The sequence below is a fragment of the Arctopsyche grandis genome, chromosome 9 (assembly GCF_051622035.1).
Source record: "Arctopsyche grandis isolate Sample6627 chromosome 9, ASM5162203v2, whole genome shotgun sequence".
Lineage (NCBI taxonomy): Eukaryota > Metazoa > Arthropoda > Insecta > Trichoptera > Hydropsychidae > Arctopsyche > Arctopsyche grandis.
In genome coordinates this window covers 19,444,183-19,468,255 of record NC_135363.1, presented here as the reverse complement: position 1 = coordinate 19,468,255, position 24,073 = coordinate 19,444,183, and the positions used below count along the sequence as shown (strand labels likewise).

The 24,073-nt window shown below is 32.9% G+C and overlaps 2 protein-coding genes across 8 annotated transcripts in view; both read left to right on the top strand.

Annotated features, from left to right (window-relative positions):
* KaiR1D (Kainate-type ionotropic glutamate receptor subunit 1D) overlaps window positions 1-8,064 on the top strand; it is a 100,635-nt gene extending 92,571 nt beyond the window's left edge. For 2 of the 6 annotated variants that reach the window (XM_077438977.1, XM_077438976.1), the window contains exons 11-17: window positions 2,457-2,636; window positions 4,210-4,347; window positions 5,306-5,504; window positions 5,582-5,813; window positions 6,881-6,996; window positions 7,073-7,228; window positions 7,835-8,064. In XM_077438977.1, coding sequence (XP_077295103.1) covers window positions 2,457-2,636; window positions 4,210-4,347; window positions 5,306-5,504; window positions 5,582-5,813; window positions 6,881-6,996; window positions 7,073-7,228; window positions 7,835-7,882 — 1,069 coding nt within the window. In that variant the 3' untranslated portion in view covers window positions 7,883-8,064. Of the gene's footprint in view, window positions 1-2,456; window positions 2,637-3,844; window positions 3,986-4,209; window positions 4,348-5,305; window positions 5,505-5,581; window positions 5,814-6,880; window positions 6,997-7,072; window positions 7,256-7,834 lie in introns of those variants that run through there. The other 4 variants (XM_077438974.1, XM_077438975.1, XM_077438973.1 and 1 more) reach the window with 3 other exon arrangements.
* Window positions 8,065-11,497: 3,433 nt separating this feature from the next.
* On the top strand, window positions 11,498-23,703 carry LOC143917433 (glutamate receptor ionotropic, kainate 2-like). 2 transcript variants are annotated; one of them, XM_077438980.1, is made up of 17 exons: window positions 11,498-12,244; window positions 12,316-12,491; window positions 13,559-13,723; window positions 14,098-14,261; window positions 14,328-14,524; window positions 14,594-14,865; window positions 14,971-15,075; window positions 15,233-15,349; window positions 15,421-15,627; window positions 15,697-15,858; window positions 15,940-16,139; window positions 16,218-16,419; window positions 16,490-16,581; window positions 16,668-16,798; window positions 20,522-20,637; window positions 23,111-23,260; window positions 23,365-23,703. In XM_077438980.1, the coding sequence occupies exons 1-17, from the start codon at window positions 12,169-12,171 to the stop codon at window positions 23,545-23,547; spliced, it is 2,715 nt and encodes a 904-aa protein (XP_077295106.1). In that variant the 5' UTR covers window positions 11,498-12,168; the 3' UTR covers window positions 23,548-23,703. The 2 variants fall into 2 exon arrangements, with proteins under 2 accessions (XP_077295106.1, XP_077295105.1); XM_077438979.1 differs by lacking the exon at window positions 23,111-23,260 and adding an exon at window positions 22,224-22,376 and having other exon boundaries at window positions 12,015-12,244; window positions 23,365-23,695.
* Window positions 23,704-24,073: the final 370 nt, after the last annotated feature.

Below are 24,073 nucleotides of genomic sequence, written 5' to 3'. Positions count from 1 at the left end.
TTCAAAATGTATAGCGTTGTATTGAGAGGTGCCACAGTCGGTGATTAGCTGCATAAGAATTAACTACATAGGGGAAAAAACTATGAACACGTGTGACTGCATCATCACATATTGAAAAAATGGTGCAAACGATTGAAAAGCGCCAGACAGATTGAACCACAGATTAACTGGATGGCTGCTTTAAACGCAATTCTCGACTTCACGAATGAAAAATTGCACATCAGATGACGAGTAACCTTTCGATGTGCACAGGTGCGATTATTAAAATGGTAATTATTAAAATTGAGTTGGATCTTTCTGGCGAGTTTTTAATAATTTAATAAGGAAAAATTCGGGACTAAAGTATCAGAAGCACAGAACGTATACAGGGTAGGTATGTCGGGACTTTGGGTAGATTTCGCTTAGTGTAAGTGCGAGCAGTGCGCACGCATAAGGTACACGTGTCGTTAATCTGTGATTCAGTCTGTCTGGCGCTTTTCGATCGTTTGCACCGCATCGCAACTAGATACATATGCATGGGAAAAAAAGTGACTGGCAAGTCGCCTGGTGTGGCCCGGCTCTTAGGGACTTACTCTGTACATATAAATATGTAGGTTTATTTGATTTTCTCGAGTACTATTTTTATGTGGGACTTATTTTCTTCGCATCAAATCGATTTCCACTAGAATGAAAAATATTGAAAGAACTACACAAAGCCTTCAAATAGCAGCTTTCCCATTTGGCGGTCTAGACATTATCGATATGTACGAATGGTAGTTAAATGCCGAAGAACTGAAATCCTCTCCACGACCCGGAACGGTACTCTAATCTCGGCGTGTTGATTCAGTAAATCGTTCCTTAAACACCTTAAAAGTGGAACCGTGTTCCCAAATATCCACACACGTACATTTATATGCGCATTAATGGTGACGTTCGCATTTGGCGCATTTATCCCCACCATTCACTAATGCACAATATTGCCGATTAATTCTCACCTTTATCCCTGTCGCCTTCAGCCTCCCTACGCCCCTCGTTGCGGTCCTTTGCAGGTAAGGGGCAAACTGTTACGTCCCTATATACTGGAGAGATAAAGCGGATTAAAACGCAAAATTCCGTTTTTTTATGGCTTTTACGAATACGGTTATTTTCCGGTAAATTCTTTGCGTTTAAGGCTACACTCAGCTTACGCAATATGAAAATTTCCACAACACAAAGAGAGTATGTAAAGGATTTTTTTTTTGTCAAAGAATTCCTAGTGAAAAATTAACATTATAATATTTATTTATTTCTTTACATATTAGCAACAGTGAAATTACAGAATACTCTATTGCGTCACTGTGACTAGATATATACGCATAATACAAATACTGTATATAAGAAAATCAGCGAGACATCTATGTATGTTATAGATAGTAAATTTTTGAAATCATATTCAAATAGTGGTGACATAGTGGGCAGGATGGTTTTTGCCAATTTGGTGGACTAACCGCTTCAACAATAAAATCAGATAAATTGGCAAACTCTGATAGAAAACGATCGACTTGGAGTCACAATTAGTCAAGTCTGACCGGCAGCATTAAGAATTATACTCGAAATAAATTCTTTTCAATCGAGGTCAGGTCACGGGATCGAACCCGGTGATCTTTCGGTGCTTCATATCAACGCAACCACCGAGCCATGCTGCTGGCAATATATTCAATGTGATATTTGTTTTTTTTTCACTTTTTAAAGCAGTAAAAAAGTGGCTTTGAGAATATTTAAATTTATTTTTATACATTTAAAAATGAAATTTGAATATATTTATATCGGTTAAGAGAAATTAAAATTTAGACACCTTATATAATATTCAAAATGTAATTTTATTTTAATGTTATGGAAGAATTGAGGTAGAATTTCGTATGAAGGTAGTTTGTTTAGCAAATGTGCTTGTACGGTCAATTCGATACAGAACTGCGCATAAAGCTGAAATATTCACATCAAAGAGACTTTTCAAGGGAAATTTATAGTTGCGTGGGCCGTAAATGTGTTTTCAGGGTTGGGTTTGCGTTATTACGACGATTTAACCGAGGGTTAGTCCGTTAACTTTTTACATATCGTTGCGTATAACGTTCGCAATTTCTTAGCCCCCATATGGTATACGCTCTCGTCCTTAAACGTACATACATATAAACCAAATCCATTCATGTGTAGCCTAATATTATTAAGCTAATAATAGCTCTTGGGAATTATATACTTCAGCTTAATTTTTCATGATTTGATCAAAATTCATACACATTTAAGTTAAATTACGTGAAATTGATTAAGTTAATCATGTCGTGAAATTGTCAAAAAATTTTGAATTCATGAACAATGCAAGCCTATTGTTTTGTTCATGATTTTGGAAAAATATGCAGGCTCTATATGTAATATTCATATTTTATTTAAATTACGCTATTCACGTTCAATGTCCGGCTGATGCGTTTTGTGTACTGTTGCAGGGAGCAAATGGTCGACTTCACTATGCCGTTCATGAACCTGGGCATTTCTGTACTGTACCGGAAGCCGATAAAGCAGCCTCCCAACCTGTTCAGCTTCCTGTCACCGCTGTCTTTGGATGTTTGGATATACATGGCAACCGCCTATCTTGGCGTTTCAGTGTTGCTATTCATCTTGGCACGGTATGTCTCCATACAAACAATCTTCATAAAGAAAATCGCGTACTAGATGTGATTTTATTGTTTGTCCGTCTCGAAACGAAGAATTTTCATATACATATGTACATATTAAATTTGATTTAATTTGACAAGTTTTCAGTTCAAAATGTCATATAAGCAGTTTTTATAAAACGAGCCCTACAGGTTTTTACAAATTATGATTCATTGCTTTATATTCTACATGTAAATTAACAGTAAAACGGTTCGGCTATACTACATAATACAGCTTAATACGGCAACTGCACGTAAACATCAGTATAAAAAATATTATTTAGTCTATTCTATACAGACACATTCACATGTTCCGTAGTATATTAGTGACTTACAGAAACAGCAGTAACCTTCACGATACATATTATATAGCAGTACATGTCACCGAAACGTATCAATCAGATCCAGTTTTATTTGGAAATATCCACTCATGACGTGACGTCATAGTGGTGAGTGCACCAGTACTAACGAAAGTGTTACCAGGTACATTTGAATATTTTAAGAAACTTCATATTGTGACAGTATTGAGTCGACGCAAGCAATATTGCCCCGTGTTGTTGGGCTCTGTAATGTATATAAGGATATACATATGTGCATACAATATGTATAAGCTGATGTTACCTTGCACACGTTCAAAACAGAATGAACTTGCTGAAAACGGGCGGTGCTGTATATTATGAACAGAAGTAGTCTTTTCCGTGTAGTTTTGTGCCGAGCTTTTATTATGTGCAGTGGTGTACAGTATAAACAGTACTTTTATATAATTTAAAATACTTCCGAAGAACGTCGCTCATTTATATTTAAATTTCCATATGTTATTTCAAGATATATGTACAAAATATTACTCAATATAATTTTCATAAATAATTTGACGCTTTATACACATAATTTATTTTTAAATATTGGTTCAACCTTTAATATTATATTGTTTGGTTTTGATCTCATTGATAAAATATAAAAATTTTATTTCTCGATGAAATTAAATAATGTTTTAAAAATATATACATTTTTCTGTCTATACCAACATATCTTGAAGTACATACAATTCCATTTTTTTAAATAACTTGAAGTACATTTTTGAAATAACTGTGTAGAAATTTCATTGTGAAACAAACTATGGTATTTATATGATTACAATAAAAATAATAGAATTTAAAATATTGATACATTTGTGTGGGTAGCTTTACACCGTACGAGTGGCACAAGCCAAATCCGTGCAACCCAAACAACCCGGACAAGTTGGAGAACATATTCTCAATGGTGAATTGTCTTTGGTTCGCCATCGGTTCGCTAATGCAGCAGAGTTGCGACTTCCTGCCCAAGTAAGGGAAACAGCATTGTTCCCCGAATAGGGAAAACGAGCTGAAATAGGGGGGGACACCAACTCGCACCAGAACAGCGCAAAATTTGCAATTTAACATTGCACTGGTGGCAGAAGTGGGATTTGCGCAGCGGTGCGTGTCGGTGTCTCCCTGTCATGTGCATGTGTTATTGTCACTTAACGCTGGTCCCTTTTTGTTTGCGTCCCTTCGTCGGCGTGCTCCAGCTTCAGCCCCTACGAATGGGACAACCCGCATCCGTGCCTGGACGAGCCTCAGGTTCTGGAGAACCAGTTCTCCCTGTTGAACTCGCTGTGGTTCACCATCGGCTCGCTTATGCAGCAAGGTTCAGATATTGCACCGAAGTAAGTGTAACTAACGCACCAAACACTAAAATAAACTAACCAACTTTTATCATCTCGATTGATTTGACCCCTTCAGATCCAGAACGTGTATGAATATTTTTATATTCACACATACATATACATATGTACTAACATCGTCTATATTGATCATAAAGTGTTGGATGCGACGGAGAAACGGGCAAATTTATGAATTTCATAAAATATCTCACATATATCACAAAGTTGAAATACTATTTCTTAATATAAAAATAATACAATTTTTATTTTAATAAAAAAATATTTTCAATTCCTTCTTTGAGAAATTAAAAACATCTTAAATAAATCTAAATTATAAATAATTTTTCAATACATTTTCAGTACTCAAATATGATTTTGACCTTTCTATTAATGAGAAACAATTAATTTGTATTCGTACTTATATATACTTAAGAATATAAATTCTTCATGGCCCGTTTTATTTTACAGCCTTCTGTACATTTTTAACGGAGAGCGTTTTATTAATAATTTCACATGAAAAATGATAACGATTGCGTCAAACTTACGAGCCTTCCGAAAAAGCAGAATTTAAACAATAAATATTAAATGAAATCATAAATTATTCAAAGTATCTTCAAACAAAAGCCTTAAATAATGAGTACACAATAACAATAAACACTTCTGGTCTGAAGGAATTGTATACATATTTTACTTACTCTCGGAATTATAATTAAAGTTAAAATAAATAGCTTTATCTAAATTTTGCTGCTATGCTAAAAATCCAATCCCGGCCTCTCATTATTGTACTATTATTATTTCAATATAAAGTAAAGTAGAAGTATTTTAATATAATTTTAAAAAAGCATGCTTAATTATGAATATAACTAGTGTATTTAGACATTGCATGAGTGATTTTTAGTGCAGTATTTTACTATAATTTTTGATTTTTGTGATTTTAACATACTTCAACAACAATTTTCAGAGCTGTATCAACACGAATGGTAGCTGGTATGTGGTGGTTCTTCACATTGATAATGATCTCTTCGTATACGGCAAACTTGGCGGCTTTTCTGACAGTAGAACGAATGGATTCTCCGATAGAAAGTGCCGAAGACTTGGCCAAACAGACTAAAATCAAATATGGAGCGCTGAGAGGCGGATCTACAGCCGCCTTCTTCAGGGTGATCATTACTCAAATCTGTAATAATTTATTTACAGCTGTCAGAAATGTTATACGAGCTGTCCTTTCCTGTTGTAGGATTCAAACTTTTCGACATATCAACGAATGTGGAGCTTTATGGAGTCTGCCCGTCCGTCCGTGTTCACTTCGAGCAACGTGGAAGGGGTTGACAGAGTCGTCAAGGGAAAGGGCAGCTATGCTTTCCTCATGGAGTCTACCTCTATAGAATACGTCATAGAGAGAAACTGTGAACTAACCCAAGTCGGCGGAATGCTCGATTCAAAAGGATACGGAATTGCTATGCCCCCAAGTAAGCTAATAATATTGCAAACTTACATTAACTACTCAGTAAGTGTGAAAAATTCACCCTTTTGAAAATTTCGTCATATATAAAAAAAATACTCTTAATTACTTACATATTAAAATATGGTATGTCACGAATTGATTTGGAAAATTAAACACTTGTGTTACATTTATTAAAATATATGATATTCTTCATTAAAGTCTACATATACATTCGTACATATGTATGTATGTATGAAATACTCACTGATATACATATGTATGTATTTTTAAAATCATCATCATTATCATTTTCAGCCATTCACCACCCACTACTAGATTAAGACCTCTCCAACCCGCTTTCATTCGTTTTTGTTTTGGGCAACTCTCATTCATCTCATCCCACACATTTTTGTGATTTCAACCGTCCATCTCCCTTGTGGCCTTCCTTGCACCCTTTTGCATTCTCTTGGGTACAATTCCGTTCATCTATGTATAATCCATTCTTCTAGCTATTTAACCCGCATATTGCCATTTAATTCCCTTCCTTATTATATAATGTAGGTAAACATATATACACATGAATGCTTGCAAAAATCAACAAATTTGGTATGGCTGAACTGGCAATGTAAAGGGATGCCGTTTTTATTGGTACCATCACAACAATTATTCTAGATAATTGAAAAACTGTAACAGAAGATGGTCAATCTGGATTAATAACCATCTAGATATTTTCACTAGCGATAGACGCAATTTTTTGATTCCGATCACAATTTGAACCCATGACCTCTTCACTGATAAACAATCGTTTAGCCAGTAAGCTTCGCTGTTTTGTTTATAAACATGAATATTGTTTATTTGTTTGTCCGCTATTTAAATCCACAGTTTTAAATAGCGGACAAACAAATAAAATATATTAAATGTAGTATTATAATATATCATACTGCTAGCAGTATGCTAAAAGATTTTCTGAAATTGTTAAATTTTTAACTTCCACCCAACCAATTTGGCAAAAAAAATGTGATTTAAATTTTGACGGTATGAAATTGTATAGAAAATGATAAATTGAAGATAATTTTCTGCATATTCTTTTAGATTCACCCTATCGCACTGCCATAAGTGGAGCCGTGTTGAAATTACAAGAAGAAGGCAAATTGCACATATTGAAAACGCGCTGGTGGAAAGAAAAAAGAGGAGGAGGATCTTGCAGGGTATATACGACAGATCATACTTTATTTTAATAAAAAGCATTCGCAGCGAGTTTATTTCATTTCAACGACCTTTCAGGACGAGACGTCGAAATCTTCATCAGCGGCCAACGAGCTCGGTCTGGCGAACGTGGGAGGAGTGTTCGTAGTCCTTATGGGGGGCATGGGTGTAGCCTGTGTCATAGCAGTTTGCGAATTCGTCTGGAAATCGAGGAAGGTGGCCGTCGAAGAAAGGGTGAGCACCATATTGAGCGACACATAGCTCTAACAGACGACCGGCATGCCGGGTGTTAACGGGGGAGAGCCCCCGGTGATCGCATACGCACAAGACGCTTATTTATAATAGACGAATTTGTAAATATCAGCATTTATGATATATTTCGAATGCTCTAGGATCTTCTGGAGGGGTGTGTCCTTAAAGGAAACATTCCTGAGCGTTTCTAATATACGTGTAAATAATCGAAATTTTTATCGTCTGCGTTGTACTGCGATCGCCGATTTCACCAGCGCCTGGCATCTGCGGCATGTACTCTCGTATATAATTTTATATATAAAAATAAAAAAACAATCTCGTGTATGTGCTAATGTGAATCGAAAGACATTTAACTAAACTATAATATTTGTAGATTCAAAATATTTTTATACGAAATCGTATATGTATATACATATGTATGTGTGTGTGTGTGTGTGTGAATTTATTTATTTTTTCTTTTTATTTTGCACGCTTATTAAGGATCTATAAATTGGATTAATTTTTGTTTTTATTGGTATGTTTTATGTCTTCTATAACCATTTTAACCATTTTATTTGTTTGTTAACTTTTTTTAATTTTCTTCTCCAGGCAAAGAGATCAAAAAAGGAAAAGAATGAATTCAATAATGCTATTTAATTTTGATCCCGTTCCGATAGAAATTGAAATGTGCTGGATATTTTATTCGTTTTGTTTATATTTTATACATACTATGATTATGTTACCTTACATTTATTTTGCTTTTTGCTGTTTTTAAGTGCATAAATAAATTCAAATTGATTTTTTTCTTTAAATAAATATATGTTTACTCTTTTATCGTTTTTGTTTTATTATTTTCTTTACAAACGTATTGATGCATTATTTTTGATCGATTTATTATATATTTTTAAATATTGGGAAAATATTCTAAAATATCATAAGTTGTATTGAAAAAAAAAACGAATATATTTTAATCGACAATAAGCCATACGATACGTACCAGAATTTTTATTGAAATTAAATTTTAAATCGTTTAAGATTTTTTATTAAAATATATAAATATATTCACATATAGTATATAACGATATTATTATTTAAAGACTATATAAAAATATATATATATATATAATGTTAGTTATATAGATATTTTGCAAAATGACTATGTTAGTTGTCTGCGTATTGTTTTTTGCCTTCCTTTCGGGTCTTTGTTCATGCGGATACAGGAAGTGAGTAATCTTTTTTATAATATTCTTTGATATATAATAATACATAATTTATTTTATAAAATGGTTTTATACTTTTTCAGGCATCTTTGTGCTCGGAGATGGCATCCGAGCTTCGGCAAGCTCTGAGATGCCAAGGGAGCGGAAGATCCGGATCTGGATCCGGTTCTAGCCGCAAAAGGGCCCCTCCTCCGGTCCACACGGACATTGGAACCCAGCCTGGGGGCTTAGGGTCACCCTACATGCACTACGGATTTGGGGCAAAGGACACACTCAATTGACAATGATCCGTCACCTTCTCCGCTGACTTCGAGGGCGGGGGTTAAGGGGTCCATGGTTCAATTTAGAAACGCTGCTTCTAAATCTCGTAGAGAATTCAATCTGGACAATTCAATGGTGAAAAGCCTAAAAATAACCAATCAACATGGCCCAAGCGAACATTGATGCTCAAGTTCATATAATGCACCAATAAATCATATCTACATTAAATGAACTCGATAATCAAATTGAATGCGAAAGTACATATGTATGTACATGTAGACTTTTTATACGTGCCAATGTTCGCCGAGGCTCATTCATGTAAACCGAATCGTACATTGTATTTTATCGAACGTGTTGTGATGTAGGTATCTTAATACCCGCTATTTATACGTTTTAAATTTACTTATGTTAATTTTTTATGAAAAAATGTATCAGTAATTTTCCTTATGTCACTTGTAATAATTACCTTTAAGAATATGTATGGTATGTAAGTTAAGATTTTTTTTACTAATATTTTATTAGAATTATACATATTTGTATTAATAACAGTAATCGCACATACACGACAAATACTGATCATTAAATTTGTCTATGTATTTGTTAATTTTATATATATAATAGTTTATGTCGAAATGGCTATAATTAACGTTAATTACTTTCAATTTTTTTGAACGATGCTCAACCGGGTGAAAATGCTAAATAAATTTTCACAAACACTGTAAATGTAAATATTAATACGTCTTATTGATGTTTATTGTACAAAAGATAATTAAATACGTGTGATTAATTTAACCAACTACCAAAATTTTGTACATAAGGTGTGGCTAAATATTTTGAGTTGGCAATGTGTAACATACCATTTTAATTAATATTAAAACGTTTATTTCGTAAATACTCTGTCTCGTTGTCTTCCTGTGAAGTTGTTAGATTTATTGCATGTGTAAAAAAGTACATTCACAGATAAAATCTATGTAAAACTACATATATTGTATTTAGTATGCACGGAAGAAGATCTGTATACTAAACATCAACGATCGAGTTGCCAATTGTATATATTTGTATATTTTCAGTGTGATTTTTCAGTACACATTAATATGTACATACATATGAAATAATCTTTTGTATTTCACGAACGAGAAATAAATTTCAAATAAAAACATACTAGAGTAAGTATTCTCAACATTTGAAAATTGTCATATTTGCATGTATGTATTCACCAATACGTAAATATAAATGTGAAAAACAACTCGTATTTGTATAATTTTACAATATCAGGGTGCCAACAAAATTAATTAAAAGAAGGATATTTAGTAAAATTATACTTAAAATTATTGTTCCCTAGTTCTATGTACTATATGAATAAATTTATAAATATAATACTTACGAATTATTTTAGATTATATTAGACCTAAATATTCATTAGGAAAATTGTCGTATGTGTATATTGTTATGTTTTGTTTGAAAGTTTTAAATTTAAAAATTTAAAACTTAAACTTGAATTTAAATTGAAATGTAAATAATAGTATGTGTAACAATCAAAACAACAACAAAATAAATACAAATTTGAATATTTTTTGTTGAAATTGAATTGCTCAAGATTTACACTGGCTAATTTTTTGTTTTCGTTACATTTGAATTGAACTGAAATATTATTATACGTTGTCATAGTGAAACGATTTGTCCTAAAGTGAACTATATTAGATAATTTAAATAAATAAAATACATTATATAATTATATAAAGGAAAAAATGTGTAGTTAGATTGAATGTAATTAATTTGTGAAATTGGAAAAATGAAAGGTACCACTGTATGATAAAATCATATATGCCAAATAAATCTAAGTGTTTCATAATCTTTACTCTTATTTCAATCCCTTTTAGATTCTTATGTATGATTTCAGACAAATGTTTTTAATTTAAAATAATTCAAAGAGACATCAACTGTTTATTTAAGACTGTCAGCACTGAAATTAAGACTGTCAGCACTGAACTTTATTTAAGCAACTTTAAAACAAAATAAATCGAAATTTTATCATTCCTTTTTCGTTACACATGTGCATTTTATTTCGGGTTCACATTTGTTCTAAGAAAATGACAAATAATACTACACACATTTTTCTGAGAAAATTGCTTAGTAAATATGAATAGTTTAATCTTTCAACAATTTGAATAATTCGTACAACAGAAAAAATAAACATCAATTAACTGGAAGACGGATTATTGGATCCGAATATTGGAAATTTGAGCCGCGTGCCAAATTCCAAAATTAGAGCGAGCCGTATGTGCCAACTACAGCGTGTTCCTAAATACATAATGGACATTGTATGTGAGTATAAAAACACAAATCGGATAAAATATTCAAAATAAAGTATTCAACATTATAACTTTCAGATTTTGTTGCGGTTAGAAGATAAGGATAATCTTTTAAAAAACAAGAAAAATAATACATTCTACCTTACTTTCACACTTACTTACTCAAAAGTCTTTATGTAGATTAATTCAGAAAGAAGCCTTTTAAATATTGACTAGTCAGTATGATAACTTTAGTTACGAAGCTAGCTGTAGCGATTGGTTCAATTACTCACTTAAACTGTATGCATGCATGCATTTGCAAAAAGTAAGTAAGAGTCATGTAAAAAGTAAGCATCATGTCATGCAAAAAATCATCCTGTACACAAATATTTTTCTTCACATATATTTGTACATATACATATATGTATATGCATAAAAGCATCAAAAGAAGCAAGAAACAACCGCACGCTACAGTTATGCCAACTGTTTATATTTAGTTTACACTTATGTGAAACATCCGGTCATAATAAACAGATCGTTGTGTTCCTTTTCCAACCAAATAAATATTTATTAAAAAAAGTAGGAGTTATCAAAATTTGAAAGGTTTCTTCGAAAAAATATCAAATTTAATTAAGGCGAGAGTCTTTCGGCGAACCGAAAATATTCGTAATATTTCTCGGATATTTCGTTTTTTATTTTAATTATCATTCATCCTCATTCTTTCTACTCAGAGGGCACTCTTCTTATACGATAACAATCTTGAAGAGCGTCGAACGATGCTTGATAATTAAATTACCGCTATAATAAAAATTTAAACTTGAACTTCTTCTTCAAAAAAGTTAATGCCGAAATTTTATCTTCGAAATTTTATGAATTACGATTTATTTATCTTCCTTAAAATCTCATTGTAAGCCGTAAAAATGCGGAGTTTAGAAATCTTGTCTGTGAATTTTCAAGTCTTTTTGAAGCAGAGTCTAATATTGAAACTTGGCAGTGCGCCCTTGTTGACACACACACACTCCATTCAGTATGCGTTAGTTCTTGCACACGTTGGAACGACGCGAACTTGTCGCACATCATTTTTGAGGTTAAACCAAAGTTATAGTGATATTTTACGCATTTTTTAGTGAAAATAGTGTGATGATATGTAGTGAGATTACCTTGTAATAACATGTCGAACGCAGTGTTGATTCTACTGTCAACTTTTTTAATACTACACGGAGCTCGCGCTCAAGAAATTAAAATCGGTAACTGTTTATGCTTTAAATACTTTGTTATTGATTTTGTATATAGTTTAAATGCAAAATGGATATTTTAGGAGTATTATTCGATGGAGAAGACGATGAACTGACGGAATGGATATTCCAAACTGCCGTTGAATCTTATAATAAAGAGAGGGAGTATTTTCCTGATAATGATTTGGTTGTCGTAATTGAAAAAATACCAAGAGGTGATGATTTTGCAGCTACAAATGCAGTTTGCAAACTATTGGAAGTATGTTTTATTTGCTATAATTAAAAAAATAAATATAAGATAATTAACTAACTTATAGCTAATGAGAATTAACCAACGAAATATAATAAGCCTGTATTTATTTGGTCAGTAAGTACATATTATAAATGATCATTATCCACATTCTAGTATGTATGAATGTAGTCAGTTACTGAATGAAACTTTCAATGGCTTGTGGCACTATTTAGAGCTGCTCAGTACAGGGACACATACTCACAGGTGGTAGTCAAAGTTCGTGGGACCTGACATGACCCCAAAAGAAGAAGATGGTGTCTTGTAATACGTTTATTCTGCTTTTCCGAGATTCTGGACAAATCGAATTGAAAGAAGAGATAACAATTTGTGAATGAAGTCAAACAGAAATAGTGTTTTTAGAATTGAAAATTGGACTTCCGCCATTTTCAAATATAGCGGCTCATATGTATGCATGTAACTGCACAAGTTTACTTTATTTGTTAAAGCTGACAGTTACATATAACTAATAGAACTTCAAATTGTTTATTATTTCATTTGTTGCTTACCATTAATCTTTACTGACCATTTATGGATTTTATTATCATATGCACATATGCTAAACTAGTTCTTATCCCATCTAATAGCATAAATAGAATAAGAACTGGCCACAGCATAGCTCATTGGCTAAGCCATTTTATCCCGGCTGTAATTGAGTAATTATTCGATTTATATACGTTGCTGGCAAAATCTGGATGATTATCAAATCCAGATCGACCGTTTGCTAAGTTTGAGTCTGAGTTTTTAATGTTATCTAACTTAATTATGACGGATCCATTAAAATCGACATACTCCCCATTCCCCCCTCCCTATTTCTCGCAAAATCATCGCAAACCCTTTTTTTATTGTTGAATATATCTATGCATGTACATTGTAGAATATGCTTAATATTTATTTCCAACTTTGGCCATAGGTGTCGCTTTGGCTATGGCACCAATGGTAAAAATGAATTACATTGTACACGTATAAATTAAACTATACATATAACAATATAATATAAACTATACTAGACTTTATAATATGTAATCAATTTATAGCAAGGTGTCATCGCAATATTTGGTCCCTCTGGTGAATCGTCACAGCACGTACAATCAATTTGTGACGCCATGGAAATACCCCATATGGTAACCAAACACGACCCAAATCAAGAAGGACTTAATAGTGTAATCAATCTTCATCCCCACTACTCCGTAATGGCACAGGTTCATTCAAATGTTTTTTTTTTCTTTTTTTCGTGTAAAATTTGTAAGGCGCATTTCGCAATGACAATAAAAAAGCGTAATAGCGATGGTGTAGTATTAAAAAAATACTCAGTTAAATTGCGATCTCGTATCGTTTCAAAAAGCCGGACCACCGTAACGTGAAAAGAAAATCTTTTATGCGCCACTCAAAAGATAACTGGTTTTTCTCGTCACTTTTCTTTTAAGAGTTGATCGTAAAACATTTTATGTTTCTATTTGAGAACGGACCGGCCGTTTTAATATTTACAAATTTGATGCTTTTAATATTCGACGCGAGATCGTTAACCGTTTCACTGACACTAAACGTTGATTTTATTTGCCTGCATTTTTTTCAGATATTAGTAGATATAGTTAACTTATTCGATTGGAAAGTTTTCACTATTCTGTATGAAAAAAATGAAAATCTTCCTAAGCTCAGTGAGCTAGTTAAGATGCATGACGGCAAAATTCACATTATCTCCATGAAACAATTGGATCAGAGCAACGAAAAGAATTATAGGTGAGTGATTTTGCCTGTCTGACTTTGAAACATAAATCGATCACTAAAGCTCGTCGTCTATTTTAGAGAAGTGTTTTACGACGTTAAAAAATCCGGCGACACTCGATTTATCATAGACTGTTCGACTGAGATTCTGTACGATGTTTTGATCCAGGCTCAACAAGTGGGATTAATGTCCGATGATCACAGTTATCTTATTACAAATTTAGATTTGCACACCATCGATCTAGAACCATTCAAATATGGTGGATCTAACTTCACTGGTAAAATCACATGCTTTATCATTTTAGTACATACAACTGGTTGCTGAGAATACATTAAATCAATTCTAGGAATGAGACTGATTGATCCTGAAGATCCTGAAACTATTGAAAGTGTGGAGTATTTGAACAACTTAAACCGAGAATCTAGTGATAGTGACGACAAAATAACACCTTACACTCTTAGAACGGAAGCTGCACTTATGATTGATGCCTTGTACGTTTTTGCTTCTGGTTTGAAAGAATTGGATATAGTAGACGAAATGCTAGACGAAGAATCGTTCAGTTGTGAGGAGGAAAATGGTTGGAAACGTGGACTTTCGATGGTAAATTATATGAGAACTGTAAGTCCATTTTCAACGTATTATGAACATATATATGTAGGTATATAATTTTCATTTTACCGAAAACTAATATTTATATTAATTTATAAAATATATTATATGTAGGTAGATGTAAGAGGCATAACAGGTAATATACGATTCGATCGTCAAAGTTTTCGAACAGACTTTCAGCTTGACATAATAGAGTTAACTGCAGAAGGTATACATAAGGTATATAGTATTTTTCTATTATTAAATTTACTATATATTATATTATTATTATTTAATATATTACATATTACATATTATATTATTATTTCTATTATATTTTTTAAGTCAATCATTTTATAATTTTAATATTATATGCTCTGTATACATACATACGTAGATTGGATTATGGAACGTAACTGAAGGACTCAATATATCAAGAACCGGTACTTTGAAGCAAATTCCAGCTTTAGAAGGATCCTTATCTAATATGTCGTTCACTGTTATTACAGCTATTGTATGTTTGCATGTATTGAATAGAATATTTCGTATAAGTTTTTAATAAAAAAAAGAATTGCATACTTTTAGAGTCGTCCGTACGGTATGTTAAAAGATTCCAGTCTCACTTTAGTAGGTAATGATAGATTTGAAGGATTCGGGATTGAACTCATTGATGAAATATCTAAAATGTTAGGCTTCAATTACACTTTCGTTCTTGAACCGAATGGCGTTTACGGTAGTATGGATAAAAAAACTGGAAAGTGGAATGGGATGATAAAAGAATTACTAGAAGAGGTATGAAAAATCAAACATTAAAGAATACTATGATTTTTCATTTGCCTCATTTATCTATTGCTGATTTAGAGAGCAGATTTAGCTATAACCGACCTAACTATAACGGCTGAACGCCAAAAAGCTGTGGATTTCACTAATCCATTTATGAACCTGGGAATTAGCATTTTATATAAAGCACCCACTAAACAACCACCGAAATTATTCTCGTTCATGTCTCCATTTTCAAGCGAGGTGAGCTTTTATAATTTGAAAATAAACATTAAATATATATGTATATCACAAAACAAACACCAATATTAATATTTTATGTAGGTTTGGCTCTTCTTAGGTTCTGCTTATATGGGAGTCTCAATTTTGCTGTTTGTTGTCGCTCGAATGGCTCCTAAGGAATGGCAGAATCCTTATCCATGCATAGAAGAACCAGAAAAGCTTGAAAATCAATTCAGCATGCCCAATTCATTGTGGTTTACCGTTGGAAGTGTGTTGCAACAAGGTTCAGAATTGGCGCCAATGTAAATATTCAGATTCAATTCTACTTTCGATAGACATACATATGTTCGTATATAACGATCAAAATTTATGATAACTAGTGCAATGTCCACACGAATGATTGCCGGGATATGGTATTTCTTTACACTCATCATGGTATCATCTTATACGGCCAATTTAGCCGCTTTTCTCACGGTTGAATCATTATCATCACCCATAAGCGACGCTGAAGAGTTAGCCAACAATGATGTCGGTATAATGTATGGTTCTAAAAAGGGGGGATCAACACTCGGATTCTTCAATGTAAGTGCCGTATTTGATAATATAATAAATTTGTGAGAATCTCAGATTGTAACGAATCTTAAACGCTCAGGATTCCAGCAACGAAGTCTACCAAAAGATGGCTCAATACATGACGGATCACCCCGAAGCGTTAACTAGCTCTAACGACGAGGGACTTATGAGGTACATACATACATACATATATGGATTATTTCAAATCAAGCTCTATTGTTAATGTTTACTACATATATATGAATTTTAATATTTAGAGTGCAGATGCATAACTATGCTTTTTTGATGGAATCGACTTCGATCGAGTATATCACAGAGAGAAACTGCGATGTTTCACAAGTCGGAGGACTTTTGGATAACAAAGGATACGGAATCGCCATGAGAAAAAGTAAATAAACAATTTAATTAATTCTCAAGGATAGTAATTGTGAATTTGAGGTAAAGATTGAAACTGCGCCTGGTATTCAGAATCCAAAGGAAAGTTGAAAGTGCGCATGATCGAGCCCTTTCTCCTAGGGAGGGCATTCAACCCTCTTTCAGTATGGATCCAATACTCTTAGCTCCTCCCACCTGTTGTAGCGAGAGAGGGTTCTCAATCTTGATTGCTTCAAATTTAAATTTACAATTGATAATAACATGCCAAATTTTTCGACGAAATAATTTAATTTTTGAAGAAAAAAATGCTATTTTTAAATCCGCATAAATTTTAATACATATAGCATAATAAAGGTAAAGAAATTATTTTTAAAACAATATTTGATTTTTTAATTTATGTACAGTAAAAGTCAATCATCTTACATATAGATATTATATATGTAATATTTTCATACATAATACGAGCACACAAATTATTGCTATTTCTTTTCTAAGCTCATCTATAATATACATATATGTAGGTATATACTTCATATTTATGTACATACATACATATGTATGTATTTTCATATAACTTATCTGCAATATATAATAGTCGAATGTTTGAAAAATTTATAATATATGAATGTACTTGGAGTTTTATAATTTTATATACAAACGTTCGATTTCTCTATAATTTTTAGATTCAATTAATACTCTCCATTATTTTATATTTATTTCTATGATATCATACGTAGTTTTATAAGCACACTTAACTTCTCAACTTCTTCATTTATTTTATTGAAAATTCGTTAAAATGAAACATGAAACGAAAAAAAATCTAATAAAACTCTACAAAAAGTTTTGATTTTTTTAAGAAATTTTGTCCGAAAGTATTAAAATAATTCGCTTTATTAAAAATTTCATATTTCGTAAGCATATTATATCACCATCTATTTCGGTCATTCACAGTCTAATACTAGATGAAAGCCTCTCCAACACTCTTCCATGCGCCTCTGTTTTGAGCAACACTCATTCATTCTATCACACACATTTAAAGGTTTTAGTTTTACTTCGTTCGTTGGTAATTCTAATTTTATCCACCCATCCCCTTTGTAACATTCTTTTTAATTTTCTCGGGTACTATTCTCGGGTACTCTTCTTTCGTCCATCTATCGTCCATTCTTTTAACTACGCGGTCTGCCCATTGCCAATTCACTTTCATTATTCTCTCCATTATATCAACTACCCTTGTCATGCGTATTCCGTTTTTTATCTCTCTTCATTATGCGAAGCATAGAGCAAAACGAATTGTGTAGTTGAAGATTTTTTTAAACATCCCATTTTAATAGAAATAATAATAACATTATATGTATTTACATAGTACCTAATATCATTCCTGGTATATATTTATGTTTTTGAAAACATTTTGAGAAGTTCATCGTCAAGGTGAGCTCACCCCTCAGTCAATCATACAACCCTGATACAATGTAGAGCAGGAAGACTCCCTCGCCACTTTCTCTCTGTGCAAGAGCCCTCTACAAGAGGGAGAAAGTTACGTGTCGTATCGGCAACCCCTATTATTCAACAGCATCGACCAGCTAGCTTGGACGACACGCTGCGAACGATATATCTGTCTCCTAAGCGCACACTTTCTCCTTTACCAAATCCACTAAAACAAAACAACCACAAAAATCTAGCTGGTACAATCTAATCTGGATACGTTTAAATTTCATATACAAGAAAATTAATTTATAAAAGTCTATTTTTAATAAAAATAATACAGTTTTTCGCGAAGTGGACGCATCCCTCGAGTATTCATTCATACACGTGCGGGGATTCTCGTTACGTCAATGTCGCTCGTATTGATCTTTCCGCTTTATTAGTCAACCCTTCTTCAACCGAACAGTTTAAATTACACTTGAATGAACATGACAAACAAAATTAAACGCAAAATTTTAAATCGATCCTATTAAACGGCGAATAGACTATTTTCAAAACACATCATACCTATAAACTAGACATGAAACTGTTTCAATAACCATTGAAATAAATTGAGCATACTTTAATACTATTTAGAAATTGAACTGCATCGGCAAAATTCGCAATCGATAAACTTTATCACGTCGTACATCACACGTAATTTGCGTTGATGTCTCTCGGTATTGTGCCCGCCTTTTAGGGGTTGCGTCGTGGAAACCCGTGAAAATGCTTTACTCGTACCTCCTCATGTCACCCTGGTTGAGAATTTTCTCTTTCCCCTGGAAGCAAATGGAACTTCCGCTTTTCTCGCTGACACTTCCGCTTTTCTTCCTTGGCGGGCGGATACCAGCGAATTCGCACAAACGGTCCGTGGTCGATTTATTTAATAAATAAATACACATTCATACTTAATTGCCCACGTTTTGAAACACATTGGATGTGGCTGAATAAAATGTATTTCATTTAATTATCAATTTATATGATTTAACGATAGTATTTTTATTATAAAAATTAAAAACTTACTTGTTATTATTCATGCAAACTTTCTTGCTTTCGGAGCTACATACATATGTATGTCTAAACCAGCACCGTGTGAATATATTCACCCCATTTACGCCCCTTATTGTTTCGATGGTAACAAGCGACCGCAACGGCTTCCACTTCTCGGGGGCGAATCAAACTCCAAGGGGTAGATTTACACGTCTCGTGTCTTCACACAAACTCACCCCTAAACGCATGCCTTCTAACATATGATACAACCCTGGTGTCGTCGTAGCGTTTCAGACTCCTGCAATTCCCTGACGCTACTACACCCCCGCACAACATCTGAAACATCCCTTAAAAATATTTAAATAAATCAAAACCACACTAATTCGCAATTAATTACAAACACATTTTCAAACTGATTAATATTTTTTAGTAAAAATTATAGATTTGGATAGTTCCATTTACTTATATTAGCATCATATATGTATGTATGTACATATGTATGTATGTATGTAACATGAATTTTGATTTTTAATTGTTAAATAATTGTTTCTATGTTAGTTTTTTATTGTTAAAATCAAAGATATCCTTATATGTATGAAATATCAATATATTAGGTATGCTTATGTATTATATACGTATCGAGTGCAACACTGGCTTCTCGTTTCATACATTTCCACCCTACTTCGACGAGGGGTTGTTCGTTGTGATACCCCCCCGTGTGTGTCATATGATCCTGGCACTGTCGGACAATTTTCTTTTCTGACGTTGCTCTCGGCGGGTTTTCGGTAACGGCGGAAATTTCCCGAGACACTTTTCCGGCAGGGCGCGACTAGCGCGAGACTTGCATTAGAAACGTGGGCCTTCGAGTTCCGGAAAAACCGTCTACTTCCGATTTTCTTTTCTCACGTAGACTACCCACCTGTGGGTGAAAGTGAGATGGAAAATTATCGGGGAGCTCGGCGTTGAAACCACATTCTGTGTCGCAAACGAAACGAAACATCTCCTCGCTCATATGTAGTCCGCGTGAGAAGTTTAGTCTGGTTTTTCACACGGGTCTCTAAGGACATTCTAGCTAAATATTATATTTATTTATTTCACTGAAAAACGTGAAAATTTGATGTTCAAAATAAAGTAGCAGTTTTTGTGTGTAGAAAAGTTTTTTTTTCGTTTTGTTGGGTAAGGAGTGTATGTATGTATATCAACGCACACATGTGTTGATATACATACATATGTAGGTCGACACACAGTTAACCCTTTCGCTTCCATGGTCTTTTATTTTTTCCAGATATGTATTATAATGATGCTTTGACGAAAGCCGTGATAAAATTACAAGAACAAGGCATGCTACATAAAATGAAAGATAAATGGTGGAAGGAAAAATGTGGAGGTGGCGCCTGTAGTGTAAGTATCAATTTTTTATTCAATTTAATTAACTTCGAATATTAAAATTTTTTATTCGAATATTTAAAAAAACATGCAATATTTATTTAATATAACAAGTCTTAGTATATGATATACATATAATTTCATTTTAAAAAAATCAATACTTTCAAATAAGTACATATCGTTACCTAACTTGTAAACTGTGTTAACCCAGTTTTGATCTAAAATAATAATGTTGTTTGAAAGCATTACTGTCTAAAATTTGAGCAGTAAAAATATGGTGGAAATATAACGGTCCATAAAACAGTTTTCGTTATTCCATGAATAGAATTTTTTTTTTTTTTAGATGTTTTTTATTGTTTATTATTTATATTCACAATATATCATAGGTCTATTCTAATAGCTACAGATCCAATGGTTATTGTCTGTTTTACACATTATTTCACCTTTTTATGTCATGAATTAATATAAAAACATGCATGTCATATTAATAATAACAAAAAAAAAACAAATTTTGTTACAAAAGTCGGATTTTTTCCTCCTAGAAAAGTCAAAAATGTTGTTATCACACATTTTATTTAGTATTTATATTTAATGTTCGTGTATACAGCATAATACTAAAAAAAGCTTAAAAACCTATAAACTATTTTAGATATATGTACATATTAACAAGGTTTACAAGTTAAGGGTACGATACTATTTATTCGTAGTAAAATTTTAAAGCATTCATTATATAATTAAATTACAAAAACTTTTTTATTAACGTTACACCACTTACATACATATGTATGTATGTATGAATTCCCAATGCGCCACAATGGTCAAAAATATAAAAAAAGAAACAAAATGATAACTGTAAATTGTAATTATAAATATATGTATATTATACTGAATATTGGCGTCTTCCAAAAATTTTGATACATATCTTTCAAAATTTGGATAACGCCAAATTTATTATATCATATGAACCGGTGACCGTCACCGCATTGAAAGGTCGAAAAATTGAAAATTTTCTTTTACCATAAATACATATGAAAAGCGGGTAGTATATATCAGTGGCGTGCGGTAAAACTATATCTCCCCCCGTCGTACAGCCTCACTTAATTTGCGCGAGCAGGATACAAGAGGAACAAGCTTTTCGTCCCGTATCCTGGCCGCGCACATTAAGCAAGGCAGTACGACAAAAAGAGAGATAATTTCACCGCATGCCACTGATATATATTATATATATATGTACATAGTACTGTTTACCATGCATACATTTTTTTTTATCTTTCGACTTAAGATCTTTCGATTTTCGATCTTTGCTTTCCGATATTTGCTTTTTCAATCTTTCGACCTTTCGATGCCGTGATGTAGACCCCATATGAACCTGCTAGGCAAAATTTTAATGAATATATTTTATTTTCTTTTTTTTTTTAATTCGAACGGAAAACTTCTAATTACTACATCGACGTTTAAAAATGTATGTAAAATTTTTTTCAAAATTTCAAAAAAAAAATTTTAACCAATGCTAACTGAATTCATGACTTGCGCAATTGCACACATTGACACACATCCATACAAAAATAATGCTGATTGGCCATATCGGTGAATGATCCAAGGGTGACGCTGATACGGGTGGTGGTTCGGTGGCCTTGACCCTAGCCAACGTGGGCGGTGTGTTCGTAGTGTTAGTCGGTGGATGCACAGCATCCATTTTCGTTAACGGCTTGGAAATGCTCTTCGATGTGTGGAACACCGCTCGCACCAACAAGGTTAAGGATGCGACACTGACGCGCACTTTTATTCCATACAGTGTGACCCCTACGCCCCGCATTCGTATCACAAAAATACATATTTCATTTTTTTTGTATTCGAGTTGTAGAGTATTCAGCTTATTTAGATGGTAGTTGGTTTTATTTTATTTTTCAAGTATTGAATTTGAATGCCCAAGCCACCATTTTTTGATTTGTTTATTTTATTTTTACCATTTGCACAATATTCCCCAACCCTTTTGCGTCACCACAATATCTAAAATAAATAGTTGTTTTAAATGTTTATAGATGTCACTGCTAAAAATATTGAAATATACAGAGTTATTCTTAAATATTCGTAACATTTTAAGAGTGATAGAGATATATTTGAAATGAAAAGATCACCATTGAAACTAGCAGATTTCGATATTTTACCAATTAACTTTTATTTGTATTAAAACATGATATCTATCACATTAAATAAACCAAGATAATTCTGTATATACATACATATGTACATATATGTGACGCCAAAGGATTGATGCATACTTGAATTTTGTATAGATATAGTGTTTAAATTTTTTCGCAGATTTTTTTTATATTAGAATCCAATACCTTACCCATATCCAGGCTATGCTAAATTTTTCAAGCCAATTTTTTTTTATTATTTCTGGATACGATCGCTTTAAAACATTTCGGCATAAATATGCATGTTTTGACCGCTACCTATCCATACCCATGCTTGTTGAGCTCAGGACGACGCCAAGGACTCCTCATCTCAGGAATTAGGTCTCTCAAACGTGGGAGGGGTCTTCGTAGTACTAGTGGGAGGATGCGTCTTGGCTATAGTCACAGCCGCTGGAGAAATGATATTCAATGTTGCAGGACGGTCCAGGAAACATAAGGTTTTATCTAGAGCTCATTTGTGCATTTTTATATAATTTTTATATTTTTTGAATGTATTTCAAAATAATTGCATCGCTTTAACGAATTTTTTATTCCAAATCAGATACCTTTCCGAAAAGAGCTGGTAGACGAGTTGAAATTCGTGGCAAAATGTAGTGGTGATACGAAACCTGTGAGACATCGTAACGTCAATCGGTCTTCAGAATCAGGATCTGGAGAGTCCGAGTCCTTGAAATCCAAGGAATCCAAACGATCAAAAAGTAGTCCTAAGTCATATGGAAAGTAAATGGTGAAGACATGTCTTGAATATGCTTATATACTTTACATTATATATGTAATATTATGCCTTGTAGCAGATTAACAAAATAAGATATTTATTTTTTGTTGTGTAAAAATGAATGTATTTTCTTAGGCAAAATAAATATGTATTTAATAAAATGTTTTTATTTAATTTTATTACAGAAAATGTTATTCGCTAGATACATCTCATTTATAAACGTATGAGCAAGTCAAACTTTCAGAGCACGTTTTTACGCACATTCAATAAGTATGCCAAAAAATAACATAATACAGTGGAAAAAAACCGCCTTATTTGTATGGATATAGTCTAGTCGGGTACATTTTTCGCGTATGTCACATCAATCACTGGAAGTCGAACGGAAAATTTCCGGATATTCAATAACTCGAACTATCCCACGAGAATTTGAATATGAAGATAAAAACGGGGTAGGTAAGCACCGTAAAAACGGGGTTCAATCTTCTCCAACCATCTTCTAAATAGGAACGTGTCTGACGTAATAGGATATTTGTTG

Coding starts and splice junctions, on each gene's coding strand:
- LOC143917433 (XM_077438979.1), top strand. CDS start 12,169: ATGTCGAACGCAGTGTTGATTCTACTGTCAACTTTTTTAATACTACAC. Junction 13,724..14,097: donor ACTACTCCGTAATGGCACAG/GTTCATTCAAAT, acceptor CATTTTTTTCAG/ATATTAGTAGATATAGTTAA. Junction 16,140..16,217: donor GGTTCAGAATTGGCGCCAAT/GTAAATATTCAG, acceptor TATGATAACTAG/TGCAATGTCCACACGAATGA.